The sequence below is a fragment of the Danio aesculapii genome, chromosome 11 (assembly GCF_903798145.1).
Source record: "Danio aesculapii chromosome 11, fDanAes4.1, whole genome shotgun sequence".
Classification (NCBI taxonomy): domain Eukaryota; kingdom Metazoa; phylum Chordata; class Actinopteri; order Cypriniformes; family Danionidae; genus Danio; species Danio aesculapii.
In genome coordinates this window covers 33,782,621-33,808,523 of record NC_079445.1, presented here as the reverse complement: position 1 = coordinate 33,808,523, position 25,903 = coordinate 33,782,621, and the positions used below count along the sequence as shown (strand labels likewise).

At 37.1% G+C, this 25,903-nt stretch overlaps 1 protein-coding gene across 1 annotated transcript in view; it reads right to left on the bottom strand.

Moving 5' to 3' along the window:
• cntnap5l (contactin associated protein family member 5 like) overlaps window positions 1–25,903 on the bottom strand; it is a 132,730-nt gene that overhangs the window by 58,882 nt on the left and 47,945 nt on the right. Inside the window, exon 3 of the mRNA XM_056468417.1 lies at window positions 20,266–20,459. Coding sequence (XP_056324392.1) covers window positions 20,266–20,459 — 194 coding nt within the window. The remainder of the gene's footprint in view (window positions 1–20,265; window positions 20,460–25,903) is intronic.

Below are 25,903 nucleotides of genomic sequence, written 5' to 3'. Positions count from 1 at the left end.
TTCTGTGTGGAGTTTGCATATTCTCCCTGTGTTTGTGTGCGTTTCCTCCGCGTTTCCAAGGACATGCGCTAGGTGAATTGAATAAACTAAATTGGCCATAGTGTATGTGTACGAATGAGTGTATGGATGTTTCCCAGTACTGGGTTGCAGATGGAAGGGCATACGCTGTGTAAAACATATGCCGGATAAGTTGGCAGTTCATTCCGCTGTGGCAACCCCTGTTGATTAAAGGGAAAACTAATAAATAAATGAATTACTAATAATTAATTCTTTATTTTTACTAATACTAATTTTAAAAAAATAATTACTTTTATTTTTATTCTTCCCTAAACTAAATTATCTAAAGTAAAAATTCAATCTTTTTTTGTATTGAATTCATCGAAGAATCATTTTAATCAGTCTATATGCAAGTTAAACAAAAATGATCATACAACTTTTTTTGTAGACGTTAATGTTAGAACTGCATTATTGACTTCCTTGTTTCTTTATTTATCCAGTGCGATGGCATTTGAATGCTTTGAACTAAAGTAGGGGGGACGCTAATCAATATAGTATAACACTGTGACACTCTTTCATCCCGATATAGAATCAATACACAGACGGCAAGTATCGATTTTGAAATTATAATCATTATTATTTTGCATTTTAAAGGTAGCGCTGACATTTGGTCAGCTTCTAAAGTTCAATCGGGAGGTCAATTAACTCTGATCTATCGAACCCTGTTTGAAAGCCGAGGTATGAAAGTTGCAGTATGAGCTATAAATTCTTGTCTCGCTTCTGGGTTTACAGTATATTGTTTTTGTGTGTGATTCTGGTCGATTCAGACTTCATCACTTTCCACTGAATGCTTCAGAAACACTTCTAGTTCTGGGGTATATATAAAAAAGGGAAAACATGAAAAGCAGCAGCCTTTTCAATGAGCAGATTTCTCAAGATGATCTGATTAATCCTTTAGCAGCTTTAGATCAACATAATCAATATTTTCCATGGTCACCTTCAGCTCTTTGGAATGACATGTTGGGCCACACCTGATCAGTAGCCAAACAACTTTAGAGCCAGACAGAGACAGAGTAGCATAAGAGAAAGGCCAGGCGAAAATATCTATAAACACGTTTCTGAACTGATTGACCTTTTTAAAGTGGTTTAATAGAATCTGTCACAACGTGATGAATCCTCCATACCACATTAGCCGCTTACGCTAAAGCTCCTCCCAGTCATTGCCATTGATTTCAAATGGACACAAAAATCTTGTTATGTGGGATTGAAAGTGGGCGGTTTGCAGAGCAAAGGCATCAAAGCTCTTAATGAAAAAAAGAAACATTATGAAAAGCCTCGGAGATCAGTGACAAAGCACAGAACACAACACAGCTCCTCTGACCTTTTCATGAGGCTGATGATTACATTTGCAATCCAAACATCAAGATCTGCTCTTAATTGTGAGGGGGAAAAACAATCCCAAAAATTAGATCCATTAATAAATTAATCACCACCATCACCACCACAAATGATTCAACATGCATCAAGCAAATATTTCATCAATATTAATACCTTTTTCCAAACTCAAACAAGCATTTTCGTAGCTCAACCATGGAAGCTCAACCTGGACATCAAGCGATGTGTTTATGTGAAACTGACAGACGATTTTCATGATACAAGATAAGGAACTTTCATATTTTGACAGACCAGTCTGGGTTAATCTGCTTTACCAATCCGAGCACTGAGGAGCAGATAAGAATAGTTCTAAAACGAAATATATTGATTTTTTGTGGATGCGAACATGTGTGGGTTTGTGCACAACTGCACGTCTAGGGTTTTACACCTGCTGGATCACGTGAACACAAATCGGCGGAGGAGAGAGACTGAGAAATCGATTTCAGAGATGCCACAATAAGCCTAAACTAAACAAGAGACAACTAGAGTCAACGGGAGGCACTGTAGTAATTCAACCAATAACTCTGCAGAGAGTGTTTTGCCCATAATGAACGAGATCTGTCACCAGCAGATTTTAGGGTTCTGAAAACGCAAACTCCAAAACATGAATCAAATGTACTCATTCCTTGTTTAAACCCTGGTTTTGGGTGTTATTTCACAAATGGATTTGTCTCTGGTAAGTCTGCATCACACCATGTTCAAAACAGCGTGCAAATACAATGCATAATAGCAGATCAACATGATTACCAGATAAATCATGTAATGATTATTTTCATCAACATAAGCTGTTAGCTACACTGATTACTTTGCTGTGCATCACTACTTCAGCAAGTTTTTTTTCTGGATGTTAATTTGACTAAAATTGCATATTTTCTTGAGTAGCTATTTACTTTTATTTAGCAATTTTTTGGACTTTCTCTGAAAAAAAAAATGAATGAATGTAGCATTGATGAAATATAGTCATTATATATCAGCCTATTCTATTGATTTCTCTTGATTGAATGGGTGTTAAAAGTGGTTATCAGCTGATAGATATGGGCCAGTAGGGGAAGGCTCAGAAGGCTTTTATCATCCATCCACATGGTTAATCAGCTATAGATCACATATGGCTGCGGTTGGAAGTTAACGAGAATTATTTATATTATTTATTAAATTTCCTTTTAATTGTATTTTATTAACGTCCACCGCTACCCAAACCCTAAACCCAACCATTACAGTAATGTAAAAACAGATCTGGAGTCTTCTCTTATAGTATAGCTGATTAACCATGTAGATGGATGAAAACAGTCTTCTGAGCCTACCAGTAAGGCCCATATCTATCAGCTGATAACCACTGATAACGCCCATTCAATCGAGTGATAACATTCGAAGCGGGTGAATATATCATCATGGTGTTAGTGTTACATGATCTTCCAAATATTGCCATTCCAGCCTGGTCTCACAAGGAAACTAAAGTATTTACGTTTTGTCAGTTTAGTGCCTAATTCAAACAAATTCCTGTTTAGTTGTATGAAAATGTACAAATATAAAAAAAGGAGGCGGGCACCCAACCCCACTCTTAAACCCAACCGTCATTGGGGGATGAGCAAATCGAATGAGATCATACAAATACATGCGAATTAGCCACTAAAGCAAAAACAAAAAGTTACGAATTGGTGCAAGATTGTGTTGGATATTCATAAATCCTCTGATTTGGCCTCATTGGATAGTATAGTGTACATCAGATCAACATTTTGTTTATTTAATTCTTTATATAGGAACAACAGACAACCAAAGAGCTGCCCCAGAATTAGCTCCAAAGCTTCATCTTCAGTATCTTGCTTGAAGTTGTAGGTAATCTGGTTAGATTTTTGACTACTCTTTTAGGCTTACTGTGAGTTCAGACATACACACATTAGTTGTGAGCAGTGAGCGCTGCAATTTTAAATTTTATTCTTGAAAGCTTCGCATTTTGGAATATAAATAAATATCTATTTTTAAATCATTAAAAAAAATTACACAAACAAGCACATACTTTGTGCCTTAATAACTGATTAAGTATAATAATAATCTGTTTTTAAAAGCACAAACATAAAATGACTAACAAAATAACAAAAGCTTTAATTAATAATTAGTGTATTCTCAAAAAAAGTGAAAATAAAAACATATTAAAATGTTAACAAAAAATAAATATGCCCTTTAGTTTTATCAGGGTTTAATTACAATTTATAAAGCAAATTGCTGATCATGGTTTTATATTGAATTTTTTTATTTATATGAATTTTGTTAGAATATAGTGCTGTTTTGATCTGAATGCTGTCTGCAACATTATTCATTCATTTTTCCGTTAGCTTAATCCATTATTTACCAGGGATCGCCACAGCAGAACGAATTGCCAACTATTCCAGCATTTGTTATACACAGAGGATGCCCTTCCAGCCGCAACCCAGTATTGGGGAACACCTATACACACTCAGTCACTACGACCAATTTACTTCATTCAATTCACCTATAGAGCTTGTCTTTGGACTGTGAACAGGGGAAGAACATTCAAACTCCATACAAAAATGCCAACTGGCCCAACCGGGACTCGAACCAGTGACCTTCTAACAGTGCTAATCTTTGAGCCACCATGCCACCAATAGTACTACTGTGAGTTTAATATATTAGTTAATATATTTTCTTGATTATGACAAGTGAGATTTCTGAAACACTTTACTAAGAAACGCTCTTGGTTTGCATTTCACCTTACATTTGAGGAACTGAAGAAGGGTGCTAAATTATAGAGATCGTTAGAGTATGAATGCGGGTTTTAGCAATTCTCAGCTGTAATTTCTATCATTTGACATTTCATAAATTACAGGTTTTGCATTTTCTATGAAATGACAACAAGGTGACCTCCGTATTCCTCTTGGGGGGAGAAATCAGTTTTACATAAAGCATTTCATTTAATAATGAACTAGCAAATCTTTTTCATTTGATGTATTTCTAAATAATGCACAACCCCAAGGAGCAGGAGCCACATCAACTGGTCATAAATCAACACACAATCATTCAGCAGGAAATAAACAGCTTCTTTTATGCCTCCCTGCTTTAACTTTCTCCAACATGCTTTATGATTAGCCTGCAATTTAGTCCAAATAACTGTAATATAAACCATTAAGACTGTAGTTAAACTCCTTTCTGGTGGAACCATTTCCTGGTATAATGAAATCAGATTGAAAAAGGTCTGAGGTGCCAGACATGAAATAATAAAAAAAAAACTTGTGAAAATAGTGGGTTTGTGTGTGTGTGTGTGTGTGTGTGTGTGTGTGTGTGTGTGTGTGTGTGTGTGTGTGTGTGTATGAGAACCACAATTTGTGCATAAAATACATATTGTAAACCTTAAAATCACTTTGAATATGTATCTTGTTTAACAGCTCTAAAGATCTTTTTTAAAGTCTTAAATATAACAGGTTGTGCTTAAGAGCCTTTAAAATCTATTGGAGCTTTTCATTCCACAAAAGGTTCAATAAAGTGGAAAAGGTTCTTAGTTCAACAAAATGTTCCTCACACTAAGAAATAAATGGTTATTTTAAGAAATACCAACTGAAAGGTTATTTGAGAAGCTAAAAATTCTTCACTGGAAAAAAAAAAAATCTTCAAAATCAACTGTTATAAAAATGCCTGCAAGACTTTGAAGTGAAGTGATTTACCAATAATTATTGGCATGTTTAATAATTTCAGAAAATAAAAGAATATTTGGTAAAATGCAGATGAGTGTGATTGTGTTAATAAATCAGTAAATGTATGCATGTATAATTCTAGTGTTTTTGAATGTTAATGGCTCATTTTTGCAAAGAAAATACCTTCAGAACCTTTTCCCTAAAATTCTAAATTAAGTTAATTTTAGCTATTTTAACTGAGAAGCTAATTTCATAAAAGGTCAATGTTTCTAAAAATGTTGATAAAACACTGCTGCTTTAATATCTGGAAATACACTCACCAACCACTTTATTAGTTACACCTTACTAGTACCAGGTTGGACTCATTTTGCCTTCAGAACTGCCTTAATCCTTTGTAGCATAGATTCAACAAGGTACTGGAAATATTCCTCAGATATTTCGGTGCATATTGACATGAGAGCATCACGCAGTTGCTGCAGATTTGTCGGCTGCCCCTCCATGAGGCGAATCTCCCGTTTCACCACATCCCAAAGGTGCTAGATTGGATTGAGATCTGGTGAGGAGGCCATTTACTTATTGTCATGTTCAAGAAACCAGTCTGAATGATTCGTGCTTTATGACATAGCGCGTTGTCCTGCTGGAAGTAGCCATCAGAAGATGAGTGCACTGTAGTAAAGTAACCAACAATACTCAGGTAGGCTGTGGCTTTGACACGATGCTCAATTGGTACTAATGGGCCCAAAGTGTCAAGAAAAAGCGCCCCACAACATTACACCACCACCACCAGCCTAGACTGTTGATTCAAGGCAGGATGAATCCATGCTTTCATTTTATTGATGCCAAATTCTGACCCTACCATCCAAATGTCGCAGCAGAAACAAAGACTCATCAGACCAGGCAAAGTTTTTCCAATCTTTTATTGTCTAATTTTGGTGAACCTGTGCGAATTGCATCCTCAGTTTTCTGTTCTTAGCTGACAGGAGTGGCACCCGTTGTGGTCTTCTGCTGCTGTACCCCATCCACCTCAAGATTGGACGTGTTGTACATTCAGAGATGCTCTTCTGCATACCTCAATTGTAACAAGTGGTTTATTTGAGTTAATGTTGCTTTTCTCAAAGGCAGTCTGGCCATCAGCTCGAACCAGTTTGGCCATTCTCCTCGGACCTCTGGCATCAACAAGGCATTTACGCCCACAGAACTGCCGCTCACTGGATATTTTATTCTTTTCTGACCATTCTCTGTAAACCCTAGAGATGGTTGTGTGTAAAAATCCAAATAGATAAGCAGTTTCTGAAATACTCAGACCAGCCAGTCTGGCACCAACATCAATGCCATGTTCAAAGTCACTTAAATCACCTTTCTTCCCCATTCTGATGCTCGGTTTCTGCCATGTGATTGGCTGATTAGAAATTTGCGTTAACGAGCAGTTGGACAGGTGTACCTAATAAAGTGGCCGGTGAGTGTTTTTGTTTATTAAAAATCTCTACATGTGTGGGTGATCTCCATCAGCGGTTAACCCCAATCAAGCAGTCAATTTGTTATAATCATCCCATCTCTGTACCCCAGAGAAGCTGATCCAAAAGAAAACCTTTCCATTTAGACTAGTAAAAACACTGCCACCGGTAATATGTCTCAAAGCTGCATTTTTTATTGGAACAGTGGGAGAAACAGTATACCAATACAAAGAAATTACAATAAATATACATTCTGTACCACTTCTTAGTGATATACTGACATTTTTAGAGAATTTTCATTTGTTTAGACAGCAGCCAACGTCCCTTAGATTAACGGCGTATGCTCGTATTATCAAAAGGTTAGCAAACGTTTGCTTTGACAGTTGACCATTTGTTATGGCATGTCACAAATTCAGGCTATAGCACCAAAACAATATCATGAATATTGCCATAAAAAATATGTATATTTATAGTTATTTACCCTCATTTATCTCATTTCAAGAGTTCACACTTAGCTGATGATTGATTATAAAGCTAGTTTGGCATGCTGTCCCAGGAGGGGCATAAGATCCTCGAATCCAGGGCTCCCTCCCGTTGCAAGGCGAGAGGGGAGTTTGAGCTCAGGTAGATCTCGAGAACTGCCCTCTCATAGTGGCTGAGGAGCAGATAGTAATTGCCCTTTTAAAGAGATAAGTACTTGATACGAGCATGTCTATGATGTTGATTTGGATTAGTCAATAAACTTAAGTAGCATGTTTTTGGACGCTAGGAGGAAACAGGGGGACCCGGGGGAAACACATGTGAGCACGGGAAGAAGGTGTAAACTCTGCACAGAAACGTTGCCTAGCTTAGTAAAGACTAGAACCAGAGACATTCTTGTTGTGAGGCAACAGTGCTAAGCAATAGGCCACCGTGCCACCCATCTAGGAAGAAGGGGGAGTAGGGATGGAAGGGGGGATTCTTCAAAACGAAGATAGATGCGTAATCTAGGGTATCTAGGGTATTGAATGTAACTCTCACATTCAATCTGCCCAGTTGGTGAAATGAACTCCCTAACTACATCAGAACAGCAGAGTCACTTGCTGTCTTCAAGAAACGACTAAAAACTCAACTGTTTAGTCTCCACTTTGCTTCCTAATCTTAACTGCCTCTCTGGCTATACCACTAACCGTACTCTCTCTCAAAAAAAAAAAAAAATAATAATTTACTAATGCTTTGCTTCTTAGACTTTACTCACCTGAAACTTGTCTAAAGCACTTATTCACTGCTGCTCTTATAGTTGTGTAAATTGCTTCCTTGTCCTCATTTGTAAGTCGCTTTGGATAAAAGCGTCTGCAAAATGACTAAATGTAAATGTAAATTTATAGTAACTTAGGAATCGTCTGAAGCTACGGTCACACCGGGCTTTGTGTGTGCGAAATTTGTACAGCGCTGCAAAAAGGGGAGGGGTTAAACAAAATGATTAGACATTAAAAAAGCGAGCGATTTGCTCCATGTTTTAAATTTCTGTCCAGAGAGGTCGTGTTTTGATCCTCGATTGGTCTCACGCAGTCAAGTGATGTGATTTCGCAGGTCAGAGTTCACCAAGCTTGAACTTTGCACCGCAACAACATGCGAAACTTGACGCATGACCTAGCGTTTCCGGTCTGACGCATTCGCGTGCGTATGAATGGAAGTCTATGGGAAGAAAAGTCAAGTGTGACCGCAGCCTAATTTGTGCATTGTAAATTGGATAAAGCGAGTCCAGCCGCAAGCAATCATAAGCATGTGATCCTCTCGAAATTAGCTTATAAATAAACTTCACATACAAGCAGATTATATGGCTTATAGTGGCTTATATTAAAGGCAAATGCATCTAGATTATGTTTATTTTACCAAAATAAAACATGATGCTTTAATTTAATTATTTCATTTTTTTATTTTTGTTTTTTATGTTTTTCCTTTTCCAACTAAAAGTCAAGTTATTTGTTGCTCTTACAACTGGGATGAACGACAAGACTTTTGTCACGTAGCGTACATAGCATTCATTTCAATTTATAAAGTGAGAATTAAACCAGTGGACTCTTTTATGTTGCTTTTCTGAGCATTTTAAATCTCTAAACACTTTTAATGGGGTTTCATCAAAATTAATTTGTGGTCTGAAGATGAAAAAAAAGTCTGTATTTGGAAAGACATGAAGGTGAATAAATGATGACATAACATACATTTTTGGATCAACCAACCCTCAAACTGTTGCCTATATAACACTCATTGAGCAGAATGAACCAGTTTCTGTACTTTCACAAGTCATAAAGCACATTTAGAAATGTAGAACTTAAAAAAAAAAAACTTTAAAAGAAACCATGAAAAACTTAGCAAGATTTACAATGTTAATAACTGCAGAAACAGTCTGTAAAAAGGGTCCATTGACATGCGGCTTATAACAGTACATCACAACCTGTGTATAATCTATAATTCAGAGCTATAAATGTGATCATTCAGGTGCTCAAATTCCATAATTACAATATTTCAGAGTCCACTTGAAGTGCACATCAGCTCCGTCTCTAATCCAACACACCTGTCTGTAAATGTCAAGCAATTCTGAAGACTTCCAGGTGTGTTTAGGCATGGAGCTAGAGGTATAGATTAGGGATGGAGCTAAACGCTACTGGTCATTTATCCACCAGAACATGATAAACACCCATCTGTGATCTATATATTTATGCCAATGTTTTTATCCACAGAAAGCAGGAAAAAACATTCTGAAAACAATGACCAATATACATTTCTGGAGACTACGAATTATGTAGCAAATATTCCGTATGGCTGCGTTTCATCTTTAAAAGGAATGCTACGGGGCGGTATGACACAGTTCCTTTTTCGCGCTTACCAGCTGATTGTTTAACTCTGTATGGATGGCTTTCCCACTATTACCAGTTTGTCCAGTGGCTCGCCGCATACGTTGGCAGACTTGAAACGCAGAGAGGAGTTGACAGTGACAACGAGGTTTGAGTCTGGCGAAGAACGGTTCCAGAAAGGAGGTAAGACAAAAACAAAAGCCAAAAAATTAAATAAATTAATTGAAAGGGACCTCGCACCCGGGCTCAAGCTAATGGCAAAAACTGCACATTTTCGGCAGAGGAAGTTAAAAATATCTGACTTCCTGTTGGGTTTGAGATTTCACTCCAAGAGACTTTTTTGTTGGTTTTGGCATGTTTTACTGTATGTGTGTGCCAATTTTCGTACATGTGCACGAATCATAGCTAGGGGACCAGTCTGTCAAATGTGCACAGGTGGCGCTGTCGAGTCATTTTACTACATCCACGTCCAAAACCTATAACAAACGTAAATTTTCACCACTTCTGGTGTGTGTGCAAAGTTTTGTGAATTTTCAGGCATGTTTACACCCTCAAAAATTGCGATTCTTTGTAGAGTAGAAGAAAAAGAAGAAGAAACTGAGTCTGTGCTTTTGAAAACACTATTGGTTGGGTTTAGGAAAGGAGGAGGTTGGGTCAGTCGATCAGTCATTCAGTTAGTCATTCGGCAGCGGCCTCTGGTGGATTTGTGCGAGAAGAGCAGGCGCGAATAGCATTAAAAAAGTTCAGATCTCAAAAAACGTACACAACGTTCCCGGATTTGGGAAAACAAAAACTGCAAAAAACGTAGCTCCTGGGACGGATTTGGTGCTCTCCAGAAATGTATATAAGGGTACATAATCAGAATGAGCCTGGTTTGAAAAAAAAAAGGTTGTATGCCAAAATGATTGCATTTGTGAGACAAAGGCCTGTAGTTGAATCTGAAACCATTCATATCAGCCTGCAAACATATGTAGTGTCACCTTGCCAAGAAAAACGAAAGCAAAAAACAACCAAACTAAATCTGCATGCACTGGAACAATGAGGCGGTAAATTGTATTCAACAATACTGGACTGGAACACATCAGGTGTTGCCTCTGCATTGGACTGAAACATTTTATCTTGCGTGCCCAAACATACAGTGTACCAAGCAGAGCGCTGTTTACTTCTCCAGCTGCAGCTGTGCACAGGATATGGCCATCAAACAGTCACTTCAGTCTCTCCTGCCTGAACATGACCATTAGTGCAGGAAGAATCTGGCGTGTAATATCTCGGCCGCTGTCTCATGTAGTGTGTGTGTCTTTGTGTGTGCACTTAAGGAATGAGGAGGACATTGAATATAGATATGGAGTGGAATGTGCTTTCCTGTATTGTCACGCTGCTTCACATCATGCCTCATTACACTGACACTACAGCACTGGCAAAGATATCAGCGGCGTGTTATAAAGCACACACACTCACACATGCACGTACGTCCTTGAGAGTTTTCCACATTCTGTCATCATTATCTTTCACTAACTGGGGATGTATTTGTGTTTAAACTTGCCAGCAAACTTTAACACACTTTTTATTCTACATTTATTACACAAATGTATGCAATACTCATGGTTGCCTTGGAAACGGATTATTTTATAATATATACAGTGGAAGTCAGAAATATTAGATTTATTCAGATCAGATTTATTTAATTTTACACCCAGGACCATTCTGAAAACATACCACTATATACATTTCTGGAGAGCACCAAATACGTCCCAGGAGCTATGATTTTGCAGTTTTTGTTTTTGCGAATCCATCAGAGGCTGCTGCGTATGCTTTTTGAGATCTAAAATTTATTTCGCGAGTGCCATTCGCACTTGCTCTTCTTGTGGAAATCCACCAGAGGCCACTGTCGACTAACCCACCCTCCTCCTTCACTAAACCAATAGCAGTTTCAAAAGCACCAATTGACCCGCCCACCCACCCACTTCGCTAAACTCAACCAACAAATTTAAAAAGCAATACAGAAAAAGAAAAGCCCTTGTCTGATTTTTACTCCATTTTCAGATTTTACCACATTCTCACCCTGTTATTTACTTATTTTATTTTTTGGCTTCTGTCTTCGTTTTACCCGTTTTCTGGAACCGTTCTTTACTGGACTTAAACCCCATCGTCGTGGTCATCTCCTCTCTGCGTCTCAAGTCCGCCAACTAACTGGCTAACTGGACAAACTGGTAACAGCGGGAAAGCCGTCTACATGGAGGTAAGTGATCAGCTGGTAAGTGCGAACAGGAATGACGTCATACTGTCCCGTAGCATTTGTTTTAAAGACGAAATGCATCCATACGTATTTCTGGCTACATATTTCGCAGTCTCCACGAATACATGTTTACAGAATGAGCAAGTGTTGTTTATTTATTTTTTTTTATATATCTCAAATGATGTTTAACGGAGCAAGGAATTTTGGATTATGTTCGATAGTACTTTTTTCTTCTGGAAAAAATCTTATTTGCTTCATTTTGGCTAGAATAAAAGCAGTTTTAAAATAATAATAATAATAATAATAATAATAATAATAATAATAATAATAATAATAATAATAATAATAATAATAATAATAATAAAAAACATTTTAAATTCATTATTATTAGCAATTTTTTCAATTCTCTACAGAACAAACCACTGTTGTCATACAATGACTTGCCTAATTACTCTAACTTGGCTAATTAAACTAATTAAGGGGCCTATCACAAGAAACATGCTATTTTGACGCATCTTTTAAATGGTTTACTAACGGCCAAGAGCATTTTGCGTGCTTCTTACACTCAAAAAATACTTTTTTTGCTTGTTCAAACTACTTATTTAAAATAAGCTGAAACAACAACTCTTGAGATTTCATTGGGACAACCTATTTTTTTAAGTTCAATCAAAATAAATTTGTTAAAAGTGTTAAGTTAATTTAACTTGTGTTGGGACAACATGAATGAATTGTGTGGAACCCTTCATTTTTTACAGTGTATGCACCTTGCGGTCTTCGCATTTTAACCGCCTGCTGCACCTTAGTTTTTGTCATTGTGCGCTGTGTGCTCGCAGTTGAAAAAAGTCAACCCTGAGTGGAATTAAATCATGCTACCTCTGCTGATTCTTTTTCTTTCTCCAATCAAATGAAAGCAGAGGCGGGGTTTCCGTCAAGGTGACAGCAGTGTTAGTGTTGTCAAGATGACTAAGGAAACTTTTAAAGATGGAGGAGAGACCAGCGGTCATTGTTTCAAGTTATCCAGAGCTGAATGACTTTACATATCTTCAATCTCACAATATTTTAACATTAATCTCACAGTATTTTAACATTTAACATTACAATTATAAAAATATCAATAGCAACACTCTCGCACAATACACAGCTGATTCAGTCATTGCATAGTGATATAAAAAAAGTGCACCACTCTTTTTATCTTATAAACAAAAAAAGTCTATGTGGTGCGCCTCCTGTTTTTGGAATGGAAAAGCACATTCGGTGTGATCGACCACCTAAGCCATTAAAATGTCATTTTAAGCTGAATACTAGCATCTTAAAAAAATATCTAGTAAAATATTATGTACTGTCATCATGCCAAAGATAAAAGAAATCAGTTATAAGAAATTATTTATTAAAACTATTGTTTATAAATATGAAAAAAAAAAATTTAAATGTTGAAAAAAACTTTCTATTAAACAAATTCAGGGGGAAAAATATACAGACTGGCTAATAATGCAGGAGAGCTAATAATTCTGACTTCAACTTTATATATACAATGATTATTGAAGTAATCATTAAATTAGTACACAATACGCCCATATACATGATGTTTAAGTAGCGAAAGCTGGGTATTATGGGATGACTGACAACTGTGGTAACCATAGCAAAGTTCTGGCATTTCATGCTATAAATACTATCATTGTCCAAGAACTCATTATAGTTGGTGATTTGAAATAATCATTATCTCAGGAGTCGTGTATTGTCTAGATTGCAAGGCTGCTACGTTGTGTGTTGCCATGCCTACTTATTAAGTGTTTTTTAAGCTTAAGTGATACAGTTTATGGAGATAATGAAGTAAGAGGTGCAGGTCATGATATGTTGGTATATTTATTTATTTTATTTATAAGATAAAGCAATTAGGGTTAAGTTTAGTATGGCCTTTTTGTTTGCTGCTTTAGATTTCTTGCACCGCACAAACACCAGTATAATAAGCATTTAAATGTGACTAAAGGGAACTGGGGTGAGGACTTTCCTCCAACCTGGAGATGGCAAACCACCTTTTTCCGATGGAGCACCATGGCACTCGGACTTGGAGGTGCTGATTCTCAACCCAGCCGCGTCACACTCGGCAGCAAACCGCCGTGTTCACAGTTCGAAGAAGCCATTAATTGTATTTTACTAATGTATTAATTGTATTTTACTAATGTCGACCCCTACCCTAAACCCAACTGTCAACCAAACAGCTGGTGTTACAGTAAAAACAGATCTGCATCTGTAGCCTTCTCTATTAGTATAGCTGATTAACCATGTGGATGGATGATAACAGCTTTCTGAGCCTACCAGTAGTTACATATTGAATATAATAATCATTATTTTGAAAAAAGATGAAAAGAGAAGAACGGTTTGCATGGCTTTTATTTGGCTGTATGAGAAATAAACACACAACATATTTATGTTGTGTGTGTGTGTGTGTGTGTGTGTATTATGCAGTGTGTGTATTATGCATTTGTATATTACATAATATTATGTATTAGTAACAACTGCTTCACACAAAACAAACCAGTAAATTTATAAGTTAGGTTAAGAATAAAATTATACTGTATGTGTAAATTAAAAAGTTTTGAAAAAAAAAAAAAAAAAAAAAAAAAAAAAAAAAAAAAAAATATATATATATATATATATATATATATATATATATATATATATATATATATATATATATATATATATATATATATATATACACACACACACACACACTGTTGAAATCCATTTATGCCCATGCTTCGTTTGTAGTATCTCTAATGGTTCTCAGCTCCTTTCTTCTCTCTGACATGTACACAGGAGCCAAAAGTCGAGGTATAGATAAAGATTAAAGCAAAGGAAAGGAGTGAAAGGTCCTGTGCAGACACTGAAAAGAATGGGGAGAGGCAGGTGGAGTGGATGGTGGCTAATGTAGGATTTAATTGTCAAAGCGTACCACCTTCATGCTGTGGTGAGAATAAAATGCTTTGTGCCAGCAGGAATAATACCTCAGCTGTACTCCAGGCCCCAAAAAGCTCTCACACAGATGGTGGGAAAGAGAGAGAGGGATCTATCCGTGTCACAAAAAATAAATGGTGATGGAAAAGTTCAGCAGCATTTTCTGAAAAAAACTGAACCATGACTTTTTTTTCTTTCTCTCTTTACAGAATGACATTATATTTTCCTTTTTCCTTGATTTAATCCTATAAATTGAACAGTTCTCAGGGCAGAAAAAATGAACACAAAAATAATAAACACTGTTTATCAATTGTTTATAGATACATGTCAGTCCTTCTCACACATAGACTTGGGCGGGCCACCCATATTAACGGCCACCCAAGTATATTTAGTGACACGTTTTTTTTTTTTGGGGGGGGGGGGGGGGGGGGGGAGTTTGGGTTCTAAATTTCATAAAATGTCCATGATTCGGTTTTTGCTTTCGATTTCTAAAACTCATATACATTTTTGCATTACCTTTTTACTTAAGCCTACTTTCGCTTAGCTTCACAGCTGACTGCACACACAGTGAGAAAAACTTTTTTCATTTCTAAATGACTCAGAAAAACTTTACTATAAGAGGATGAAATGACTGGTCTAAACTGGCTGCAAAATATATGTAGATATATGTAGATATGTAGAATATATGTATCTCCAGAAATGTATATAGGGCTACATTTTCAGAATGAACCTATGTTGCAATTATGTGTAGGGGTGTGAGGGAAAACGTGCTATATAAAGTTAAATAAAGCTTAGAGCATCGAAACTGGTACTCAGTACCAGCCGGTAACCATGACAACGTATCGGCTGCAAAAATCCTGTTCAGAGCATCCCAACATCAATAATTATTATTGTTAATTACTGTGACACAAAGAAACCAATTGTGTGCTTGGCAAACACTCAACAAAACAAAACAAAACAAAACAAAAAAATAAAACAAAACAAAACAAAACAAAACAAAACAAAACAAAACAAAACAAAACAAAACAAAAACTAGACCAATATAAAAGCCTCTGATTGACCACTGCATTCAAAAGCTAAGCAGAAATGTGTGTGATTGATAGCAATGTTTAATGCAGAACTAAAGACACACATTTCTAATTGTGACAACCATACAGTAAAAGATTGTGTTCATTCTGCTGGTATTTTTGACTCAATTCCTAGTTAATTTCCAACCCTATTCACACAAAAATACTGATATATAAACAAAACAAAGCAATAACATACAAATATACACTCAGAATGGCTTCATAAATAATCCTAATGCTGTATGGACTTAAACTGACTCACATGTTTACAATGATGGTTGGCTAGCAATAGCTGGTGGGCAATAGCGATGAGACGACCCTTATCCTATGGGCAGCGTGTTTTGGTTTAGCTAAAGAGGGTGACTGTATTCTGGCGTTAAACAGATGGCATAGGATTCAGTCTGTCTGGCTGTCTGACTCACTGGCATCTGCTCCAGCTGGCGTGGCAACTCACCTTGGCACAGACTGGCACCTCTGTGAGAAGGTTTCCTACTCTGAATGGGTAAACAAGTGAAATTCAAGGTCCTACTGCCAGTGTGCGACCAACAGAAAGAAGAAGCTCAGTTTCTGCTTTCGCATGCATCCTTTTGGACACACCATCTCAGTTGGTGACAGACATGCTATTTCAAGGTGAAAAGAAACCTGCTGGTTAGACTGGAGGCTGAACAGATTCTTTTTATATGTCTATGCTGAATTTTGGTCAAGCAGGTTGCTGAAGTGAAATAAAACCCGCCATCACGTGCACATATCTCTATGGGGTTTGCTTAAAGCACAAATTCTCTTGCTCAAATTAACTATCAGTTCATCCCAGTAGACAAATATCCATCTTATTAATTAATAATCTAAAATAATTAAGCACATAAGCAAGATGCCCTTCAGGATAATTAATCCTACAGTCGGTGTTTCACCGGCACTGTCACAGTGGACTCTGAATGCTTAAGAACTCATTCATAATTGATATTGCTTCCCATCAGTTTATATGGCAGAAAAGAATGGTTTAACGCTACTTTATACAGGACAGACCTCAGAATCGGATTGACTGACATTTCTACTAAATTTAAGTCTGTCCTTCGTATTTTAGTGTGAAGGAAAATGAAATGTACACAAAATAAGATGATGCAAGTGTACACTAGATGAAGATCCATTTAAATCTTCTGTGTGCTCTTCTCACAGAGGAAAATCACTTCACCGAAACAAGCCACTAGAGAGCTGCAGGATTAATTAACATAGTCTAATGAATCATTTGTATGTGCCGCATGCACTGACAGGTCTTAAGTGACCCGAAGTGTGTTTTATTGATCTCAGACAGGGAGAATAATTTATCAACATATTCCAAACAAAATTCCATCACTGAACGCAGTTCATCATAACGCCTTGTGCTTGGCTGAATATTGCATCAATGCCACATACGCCATTCAGATCCTTGTAATTAAAATGACTTTAAAGAACTCAATTCAGAATAGTTTTACACAAAGTACAAGCACAGACAGCCTCGTCTGAGACAGCACACAAACCTAGTTTGCTCGAGTGCTCATTAATAGACAAACACATACACAGTGATGTCATCTTGGCGAGTGTAAACAGCAGAGAAAAATATCAGATGTGTGTCATTATGTTGGATCAGTGTATTGACCACATACTAATTTACAGCTAGCTCCGTCATCTGACAGCAGAAAGCATTGAGTGACTGGCAACTAATATAAACCCAATTGAGATCTATATGGCAAGGAAGAGTGATTAAGCACAAAACAGGTCGCACTACCATTATATGCAGTCGCACAAATGCTCCCATATATTTTATGGAGGTCACATAGATTAAATTTTAGCCGCATGTAACCAAAACGGTCGCAATTTCAAGCTCTGAAAAATAAATTGAATTTAATCTTATTGTTTTTATTTTTGCTATTGCCTGTAATTGGGTTTTCAGTTTTTCTTTGCTTTTTAGTAACTTGTATTGGATAGTGTTTACCTTTTTTTTAATAAGCTTAGTAATAGAGATTAACTTGGTATCTAAAATTTCTGTGTCATAATAAACATTCTGATTAGAATGCAAGTTCGTTGTTGTTGTTGCCAAGCCAGTGAAAATGTTGCCAGGGCAAGTAAAAATCCAAACCACTGGTCCAGCTCGGCCAGTAAAAATAATACTTAAAATTGACTTCTGCTAGTATTAAACAGTATAAGATATACTTTGCATTTCTTTTGATATAAAGCACTCTCTTTTAAGAGTTCATTTTTGTGTCTTTCTACTCCACTGTAATGTTAAGCTTTCTTGCAAACATACTGTACAAACACAAAAAGAACCTGACTCAGCCTCAGGAGTGAGTCATTGAAAGAAGGACTCTTGATGCATATAAAAATACATACTAAATTATGTCGTATTGGAGAGTACTCTCAAAAATCAATTATTGCTCTTGAAGGATTAACTTTTGTAGCTTTAACAAGTGTAAAACCCTAGACATTCCTGTAACTAACGGCCCAGTGTACTACTGTAGGGTCGGTAAGCTGGAACTCTAACATATTAATCTATATTTGATTTATATGGTGAGAACTATGCAATGTAATTGTAAAACCATACAAATGTGAAAACGTAGTGCACTGTTTATTTTTGTTTATATTTTTGTTTTACTATACTTGTTTGTGCTATTGTTTGTAATTTGGTTATTTGCAACTTTTCACTTGCCTTGTTTTAACTTTACATTTGTTAGGCCAGTAGTTTTGGTAATAAAATTGTAATTAGGAATTGTTCAATATAACTTAGTCTCTAAAATGTTTGTCTTAATAGTCTTACTGATTATAACACAAGAAAAAATATGAAAAACTACTAAAACAAGCATTTTTTGTGATGTCTTGCTAATCTGTTGTACTGTTGTAACCGTTTTTTCAGTCACAATTTGCACAAGTTTCCACCTGTAGTAGCTAGCTCAACCATCAGGGGGGCGCTATATGTATTGAGTCTTTAACCTGATTAAAAGAAGGTAGAGAAGTAGGAGTAGACCGGAAGTATTGTGCTCAGCCTATGGAATGGCTTCTTCACTTTGCTGTCCTTTGTTGGTGCCCTCATTTGAGGAACATTTTGTTCTTATACTGAAAAGTAGGCCTGTCATTTGTATATATTTTGGTTTTATATTTTTGTTTTATTCAGGGTTAGCAAGGTGTTGATTGATGCTTCATAAAACACTGAAACGGTTAAAGTAAATGTGTCAAAGCTTCGTTTCAAAACCCATCTCCACAGTGTGACCTAGTGGTCATTTTTTGTGTATTACTCTGCAATGGCTTCAGTAGAGAAACAGTTAAGCACGTTGTAGAGTTGAGGTGTCAGATGATTTAGTGGAGAGGTGAGAGTTCCTGACTATCATGCAGAGATAATTGGTTCGAATCCGGGGTGATGCAGTTACAGATATTGGTTTTCAAGTGCTCTATTCTTGCAAAGTGTTTTGTTTTAACAGTGGTCTGACATCCGAATGAACAGTTTGTGAGTAAATATGTCTTGTTTTGGTCATAAAAAGTAACATGGTTAAAATACATCAAGTCATAATTTTAGAATATTTGTACAATTTGGGATTCGAACTCAGGTCATTTGCAGCACAGTGACTCTGTGCACATGCACAGTCCACTAGGCTACAAGAGAGAGTATTTTGTGACCATGTCAGTCAAAGGCAGATTCACCTCAAAACGCTTGAGAAATGACGGCTGCTTAGAATCGCTTCAGTCACGTGACCTGGTGTTTCGAAACACTTTAGTCACGTGACCTGGTTTCGGATTATGCTGCGGTGCAGTGTTTCGAAACACTTCGGGATCTCGATACTGTGTCGAAACGTCAGTTTCACATCAGCCATCCCTAATTGTATGTTTGTTTATATGCAGAGGGCTTTTGTATTATGCACTTTAAGACCCCAAAGCAAGACCTGGACAAAAAGGGACAGTCCATCTTCATATCTACAGACTCTTTCATCCACTTCTCATCTGATTCCATGGCCATCCCTTGATAAACTGTTTTGCTGAAACAGATGTTTCAGTGTTTCACTTGAAACTGATTGTATCTGTTTTTGCTTGCTCTAAAGGTTTAATTTGGCTAGACTGTTTTCAAGCGCTCATATCTATTGATGAGTGATCTTTAATGAGTTAACTCTGCTGGTCATGTCATATTCCTTGTGTTTCAGAATTATTTATTCCTTGTTGACATATGCACTTTTAAATACACATGACCCACTGAAAGTTATTTTGTGGTACTTCCAATTTTTATGTAGCTTCAGAGGCAGTTGTTACACTGTAACATTGAAAATACTGTAAAGATCCTGTAAAAAAAAACTTTACTTGATATCAGAAGTTAAACGTTGAAGGAAGAACTCTTAAAGATGCCCTTGAAGTCAATTCTGATGTCCTAAAACTGCTCTACAGATTTCATAGCATTCTCTGTAGTGCCAACTAGCCTGTTACAACAGCATTTACAGTACAATTCAGAAGATTTATCTGTAAGTCTCTTCCATTTAGTTATGTTCTCTTCCAATTGTTGCTATGGTTTTCATTTCCCACTTGTGCTGTTTCTAACCGTTTGTGTGCCATTATTCAAACGGTGCCTAAAAACATCTAGGCAGTCTCTCAAGATGGATATATTCCAGCCAGATTCATAAGACTCACCCAAATCACGTCCTCTTGTCTATACGGTCTCCAGGTCCGTCCAGAGTCACTGTAGTGTAGCTGGTATCGGGCCACCCAGTCAGAGCTGCCCCAGCGACCCTGGGTGGCAATGGATGTGACCTTCAACCTGTCTCGTAGGTCCAGCTGAAGCCAAGGTTGCTGGTCTTCTCCACTCGGAGACCACCCCCCACCTCCTAGAGGGACAGATTAAGAGGCAGTGCTTTAAAAACTGCAGAGGAATGAAACAGAATTCAGGGGGTAATTCTCTTCACAATTCAGGCACTCGCTAAGATTTCATACTCCTGTTCATCATGCTGACAGGACTGAAGCTTAGCGGTCAGAGAGAGAGGAGGGGAAAAAAAAAGAATAAAACTTGTTCCAGCAGTTTTGTGGCTCAGCCTCTCTCTTTTGCCTCTCTCTTTTTGGGATAGAAATCACTAAACCATCTCTAGAGGACAGCAAACAGGCCTCAAGGTAGTATAATATTAAAAAGGCAATTTGTAAATTACGCGGCACAGTTCTACACTTGTATGTCTTACTGTATTTTCTAGTTGCACGGATTCCTGCATCTCTAGTTCAGAATGGAGTAAAAATAAAAGCAGGACTCACACGCACAGAAAAACTTCACAGAATTCTTGGAAATATTTGTCCACCCACACAGACCTACTGTGTACCCACCTCCTTCTCTTTTTATTTTTCGCCAGAATCCAGCAAACGGTACCTGCAGGAAGGATTATGCTGGCAGAGAGGACGATCTATAAATCGAGCAAGCGGTATATTAAAGGAGCAGAGTTTGATTTCTGCAAGTGGCAGGATAGCAGAGAAATGCAATACAACTTGGAACAACAATAAAAAAAATTGCTGGCCACATTATTAGCTTGGGGTTTGTAAAATAATTGCTGGAGCGAACGTATCTGCATGTGACAGTCTCAAACTGTTTAAGAAAGAGCCTCACATTATGGGTGTTCAGTATACTTTTTCTATGAAAATACTGTAATTACTGTATTAACAGTGTGTAATCTAATGTTGAGTCAATCACTTTTGCAAAAACCACAAACACCTTGAGAGTGTACAGTCATTGCTTGATATAGAGTTTTGTATATGCAATTAAAAAGCAATTTCAAGCACTAAGCCAATTTCCACCATGCATGGTGTTTGTCCTACAGTACATCTGTGTGTTCTACACACATTGTAACAGTGCTTTGCTCGTGAATGCATATATTTGGGCCCTGTTTAAACGAATACGTTTTAGTTTTAAAATGGCATTTTAGAATGAAAATGATCCATGTCCACACTGGTGTTCCACCTAGCATTTTTGAAAAGCTCTCCGTCCACACTACACCGCTGAAAACGCACATCATGTGACCACACACACATGGCATGCATTGCAATGTATGTGGATGTCTGAGCCCCAGGCAGTCAGTAGGTGCTTTAAGCACAGCTCCCCAGATGAGAGCAGCACATGTCGGACAGTTCATCAAAGATCTACGGCTGAATCTCATTATTGTTGTTAAACGTGATATTTAATTAATCTAGTCTTTATCTAACGACTATTCAGACTTTTGATTCTATTACGTGTTCTCAGGTAATGTGTTTTGGCTGAGCGCAAAGAAGTTAATATATTTGCGTAACCACGTACACTGATTCTGCACAATTGACTGATTGCTTGCCTTTATTTGCTATGTTGTATAAACATTGTATTATTGATTGCCATTATTGATTATAAAACTGATCTTCAGCAAATGAGACAGGATATGTTTCGTGTTTATCAATCAAAATGAAAGGCAGTTATGTTATAGGCTTCATTTTGTTATAAAAATGCATAGTCAAGATGATGGTCATATAATTATGTAGCTAAACAATGTCTTAACAATTTTTTAACATTTGTTAAGTTGTTAATATCAAAATGAAAATAGGCAGTTCCTTATGTCTTCATTTTATTGTTAAGATGTCTCGGTTGTCTCAGTTTTCCCCCATCCACACTGACACAGAGCAGCAACGTTTTAAAAAGAAAATGGCATCTTCAGCGTTTTTAAAACGCTCTATTTTCGGGGCTCAAAAACTACCGGGTAGTGTGGACAGAAGGCCTAACTGTAGCAAAGTTACGCATTTTAAAACTAAAACATGTGATTTAAAGTGTCACCCCTTTACTGATGTGCACTTTTTTTCAGCATCATGTTGGATTTGTATTTTTGCAAACAATATATTTTCTGAATCTGCTTATTTCTCATTTATTTCCTATGGCCGTGAACATTTCCTATGATCGTAAAGACCACAAGTGTGACTATTTTTTTACAACCATGGTTCCACATCGCCTCACATATCAATGTCAACAAAGTCAAAAGGTTTTACACTATTCCGTTGATTCTGTCATTTTTTATTTTATTTAAATTCAAAAGCCAAACTTTTTCAGTTTAAAATGACCTTAGACTACCCGATGGTTAAACTGCACAATTATAAAATTGCAAACTGGAAATACATTTAATAGAACTTCAATTTCACAAAAACTCCCACATATCAAGGAATATTTTACAAAAAAGTAGTGTAATATATCCTGCCAGAAGCTCTTATTTTGTAACTGATCTCAAGTGTAATTAGCATTAATACATGTACATGTAACACCTATGTCTCCTTTGATTAAAAATAATATATAGTGTAGTGACTATGATGTAGGTACACCTAAAAACATCTGTTGTCATGATTTGTGGAATTATATATATTTAGAGGAAAAAAAATGTCAAATTACCATTTTAAAAAGGTAAAACTCTCTGAAAACCAGACAAAGGGGAAATTATTTTAATAGTTTATTTCTGTTTCTTCTGTTTCTTTTCACCTAACTGTTGCACATAATATAAGGGATATGAAAACCTTCAAGAATCAGCTGTCAAAGGCATCAAACCCCCTATCATGCACTCTCAAGTCTCTACAGATGATCCAGAATGCTGCAGCTCATCTGGTCTTCAATGAGCCAAGGAGAGCCCATGTAACCCCTGGATTGGTTACCGGTTGAACCTTGGATCAAGTTTAAATCACTGATGTTCGCTTACAGTACAACCACTGGCACTGCACCCACTTACCTCCACCTGCTCCTGAAGGTCTACATCCCCTCCAGGAGCCTCCGGTCGGGGAGTGAGCACCAAACTTGTGTTGTCATCACAGCGAGGCCATATGTCACTTTCCAAAACCTTTTCACTCAATGTTCCATGCTGGTGGAATGATCTTCCCGTTCCCACACGGCCTGCAGATTCACTGTCATCCTTCAAATGACAACTAAAAACCCACTTCAAAAAAAAAAAAAACTCCTACTCTAGCACTAAATTCTCTGAGCACAAACAAGTTACTTTGTATAACTAGCACTTCTTGTGTGTTTAGTCGTGTTGAATCGCTGAATACCTCCTCTATTGTAAGTCGTTTTGGACAAAAGCGTCTGCTAAAATGACTAAAATATAAAAAAAAGAGCAAATTATTGTCATTATTATCTATTTCCTCCACACACCCCTAAATCAATTTAAAGCCGCTTTTAAAAATGACATACTGCTAGGGTGAACATAAAGGAAACCCCCAAGGTCATGTGGGACAATGTTGCCTCGGGGCAAGTCAGAACAAGCCGGTCAGGTAATAAATGCTTCATCAGTGCAGTTCAGTGACTGGGTGCATATCATGTGTGAAGGTTTTTACCAAAGGTTAGGATGAACAGGCTTGTTAGATTCTACTGCAGTCTCCATGAAAGGCTGAGAAGACATTCACATATAATAAATGCATCCAGATAATATATTTTTAGCACAAGAATGTTATTTAATTCACCAAATCGATTTAAAACTGATATAAATAACAGACTCCGACATTTACAACATGGAGATCTTACACTGTAATGACCATTACAGTGGATCAGATGAGTTTGAAGTTTGATGTCTAAATATTTAATGTCTCTACACTTTTAATGATAATACTAATAAACTTTATTATAAGTTAGTGTACACTCTGGATTGGGTCTGCCACATAAAAACATATGCCAGAGTAATTAGCAGTTCATTCCGCTGTGGCGACCCCTGATAAAGCAGGGACTAAACTGTAGTGAGTGAGTGAGTGTGAACCTTTTTTTATAGCGCTTCACATACATATAAAAAGTACATTAAAAGTACAAACAATTATTTTGCTTAAATGAGCAAATCTATTGCTTTTTAAGCAATTACTTGACGTTACTTAAAAGGGTGGTCCACTACGATATCATATTTTAAACTTTAGTTGATGCGTAATGTAGCTGTGAAAACATAAACAACTGAATCTCTGAATGTAATTCTCTCAAAGTTCAATACAAAGGCAGACATTGGCTTTTACAGAGTTAGCTTAGCAAAGCCTACAGCGAACAAAGTTTGGGGAATACAAAAAAATACATCGAGGTTCATGAGATCACAGGGGCTTTCGGTTACGCGCATTCACCACACACATACACCGTGCACCGCAACAAGACGTGGCCAGAAGTGCTGTAATGTTATAGTAGAGAAAGCTAAAATGCCGTCCAAGCGCTGCTATAACCACAGAGCTTCTTCTGTTTCTGTATTTGGGCTTCCAAAGGACACAACACAAAGAAAGAATTGCTTACAATTTAATGTCAATTATGTTCTAGAGAATTATAAAAATATATATATAACATTTGACAAAGCACAGCTTCCAGAATCTCTCCCAGTTCAGTGCTGGATTCACCTAAAAACTCCACCAACCGACGAAGCTGTGGATTGTGAGCCATAACCTGCAAGTATTTTTATTTGTTAAAAATTGATCAACTACATGCACAGTTTCTAGCGTTAATGGTGTGTTGTAGCGAGGATGTAAACAAGGATGTAAACAATGGGAAATACTGTTAGGCACAGCTAACAATTTAGCTACAAATTCATTTTTATCAGTCAAATCGCTGTAAGCACCGACAATCTTCAGCAGCTCTGCAGTGTCCGCTTATGTGGCCAATTTTTATGCGTTCTACATCTCAAATAATGAACTCACAAAAGATATACACTTGCATGTATCGTCAGTGATGTATCCTGGGGTCACTGGGTGTTAGGGTTAGGGCCCAGGTGACCCATCTGAGGTTGATTAGACTGCAGTTTTCATCCCAGTAGCAATCACCCACAGATCAGCCCTTTTTAATCCATAGCCATCTTGTGGCTTTTTCTGCAGTTTCACAAACAGACTTAAGCCCAATCCCAATTCTACCCCTTAGCCCTTCCCCTTACCCCTCGTTTTGCACGCCAAGGGGTAATGGTGTCCCAATTCTCTTTAGCTTGAAGGCATAGGACTAAGGAGAAGGGGTGAACAGCCCTTAGAACGAAGATTTTTCAGAACCACACTCGAAACCAACGGGTAAGAAAATTTCCCAGAATACACCAGCCACAGCGCCAGCATTGCTGAACCCGGAAGGAGATCCACAAATTAGTATATTTTGTCATTATTACGAATTTTTATGCCAAACAAACATATGTTTTAATATATTCATAACCGTGTTCATGTTTTACCGTCATGCTTTAAAAAAAAAAAAAAACCCAGCTAAATTTCGCAATCTATAATCCATAATAATAACTCCTGTATAGCAGTCCCACAACATTCTGACACTCGATGACCCGAATACCCTGTCAGTAATATC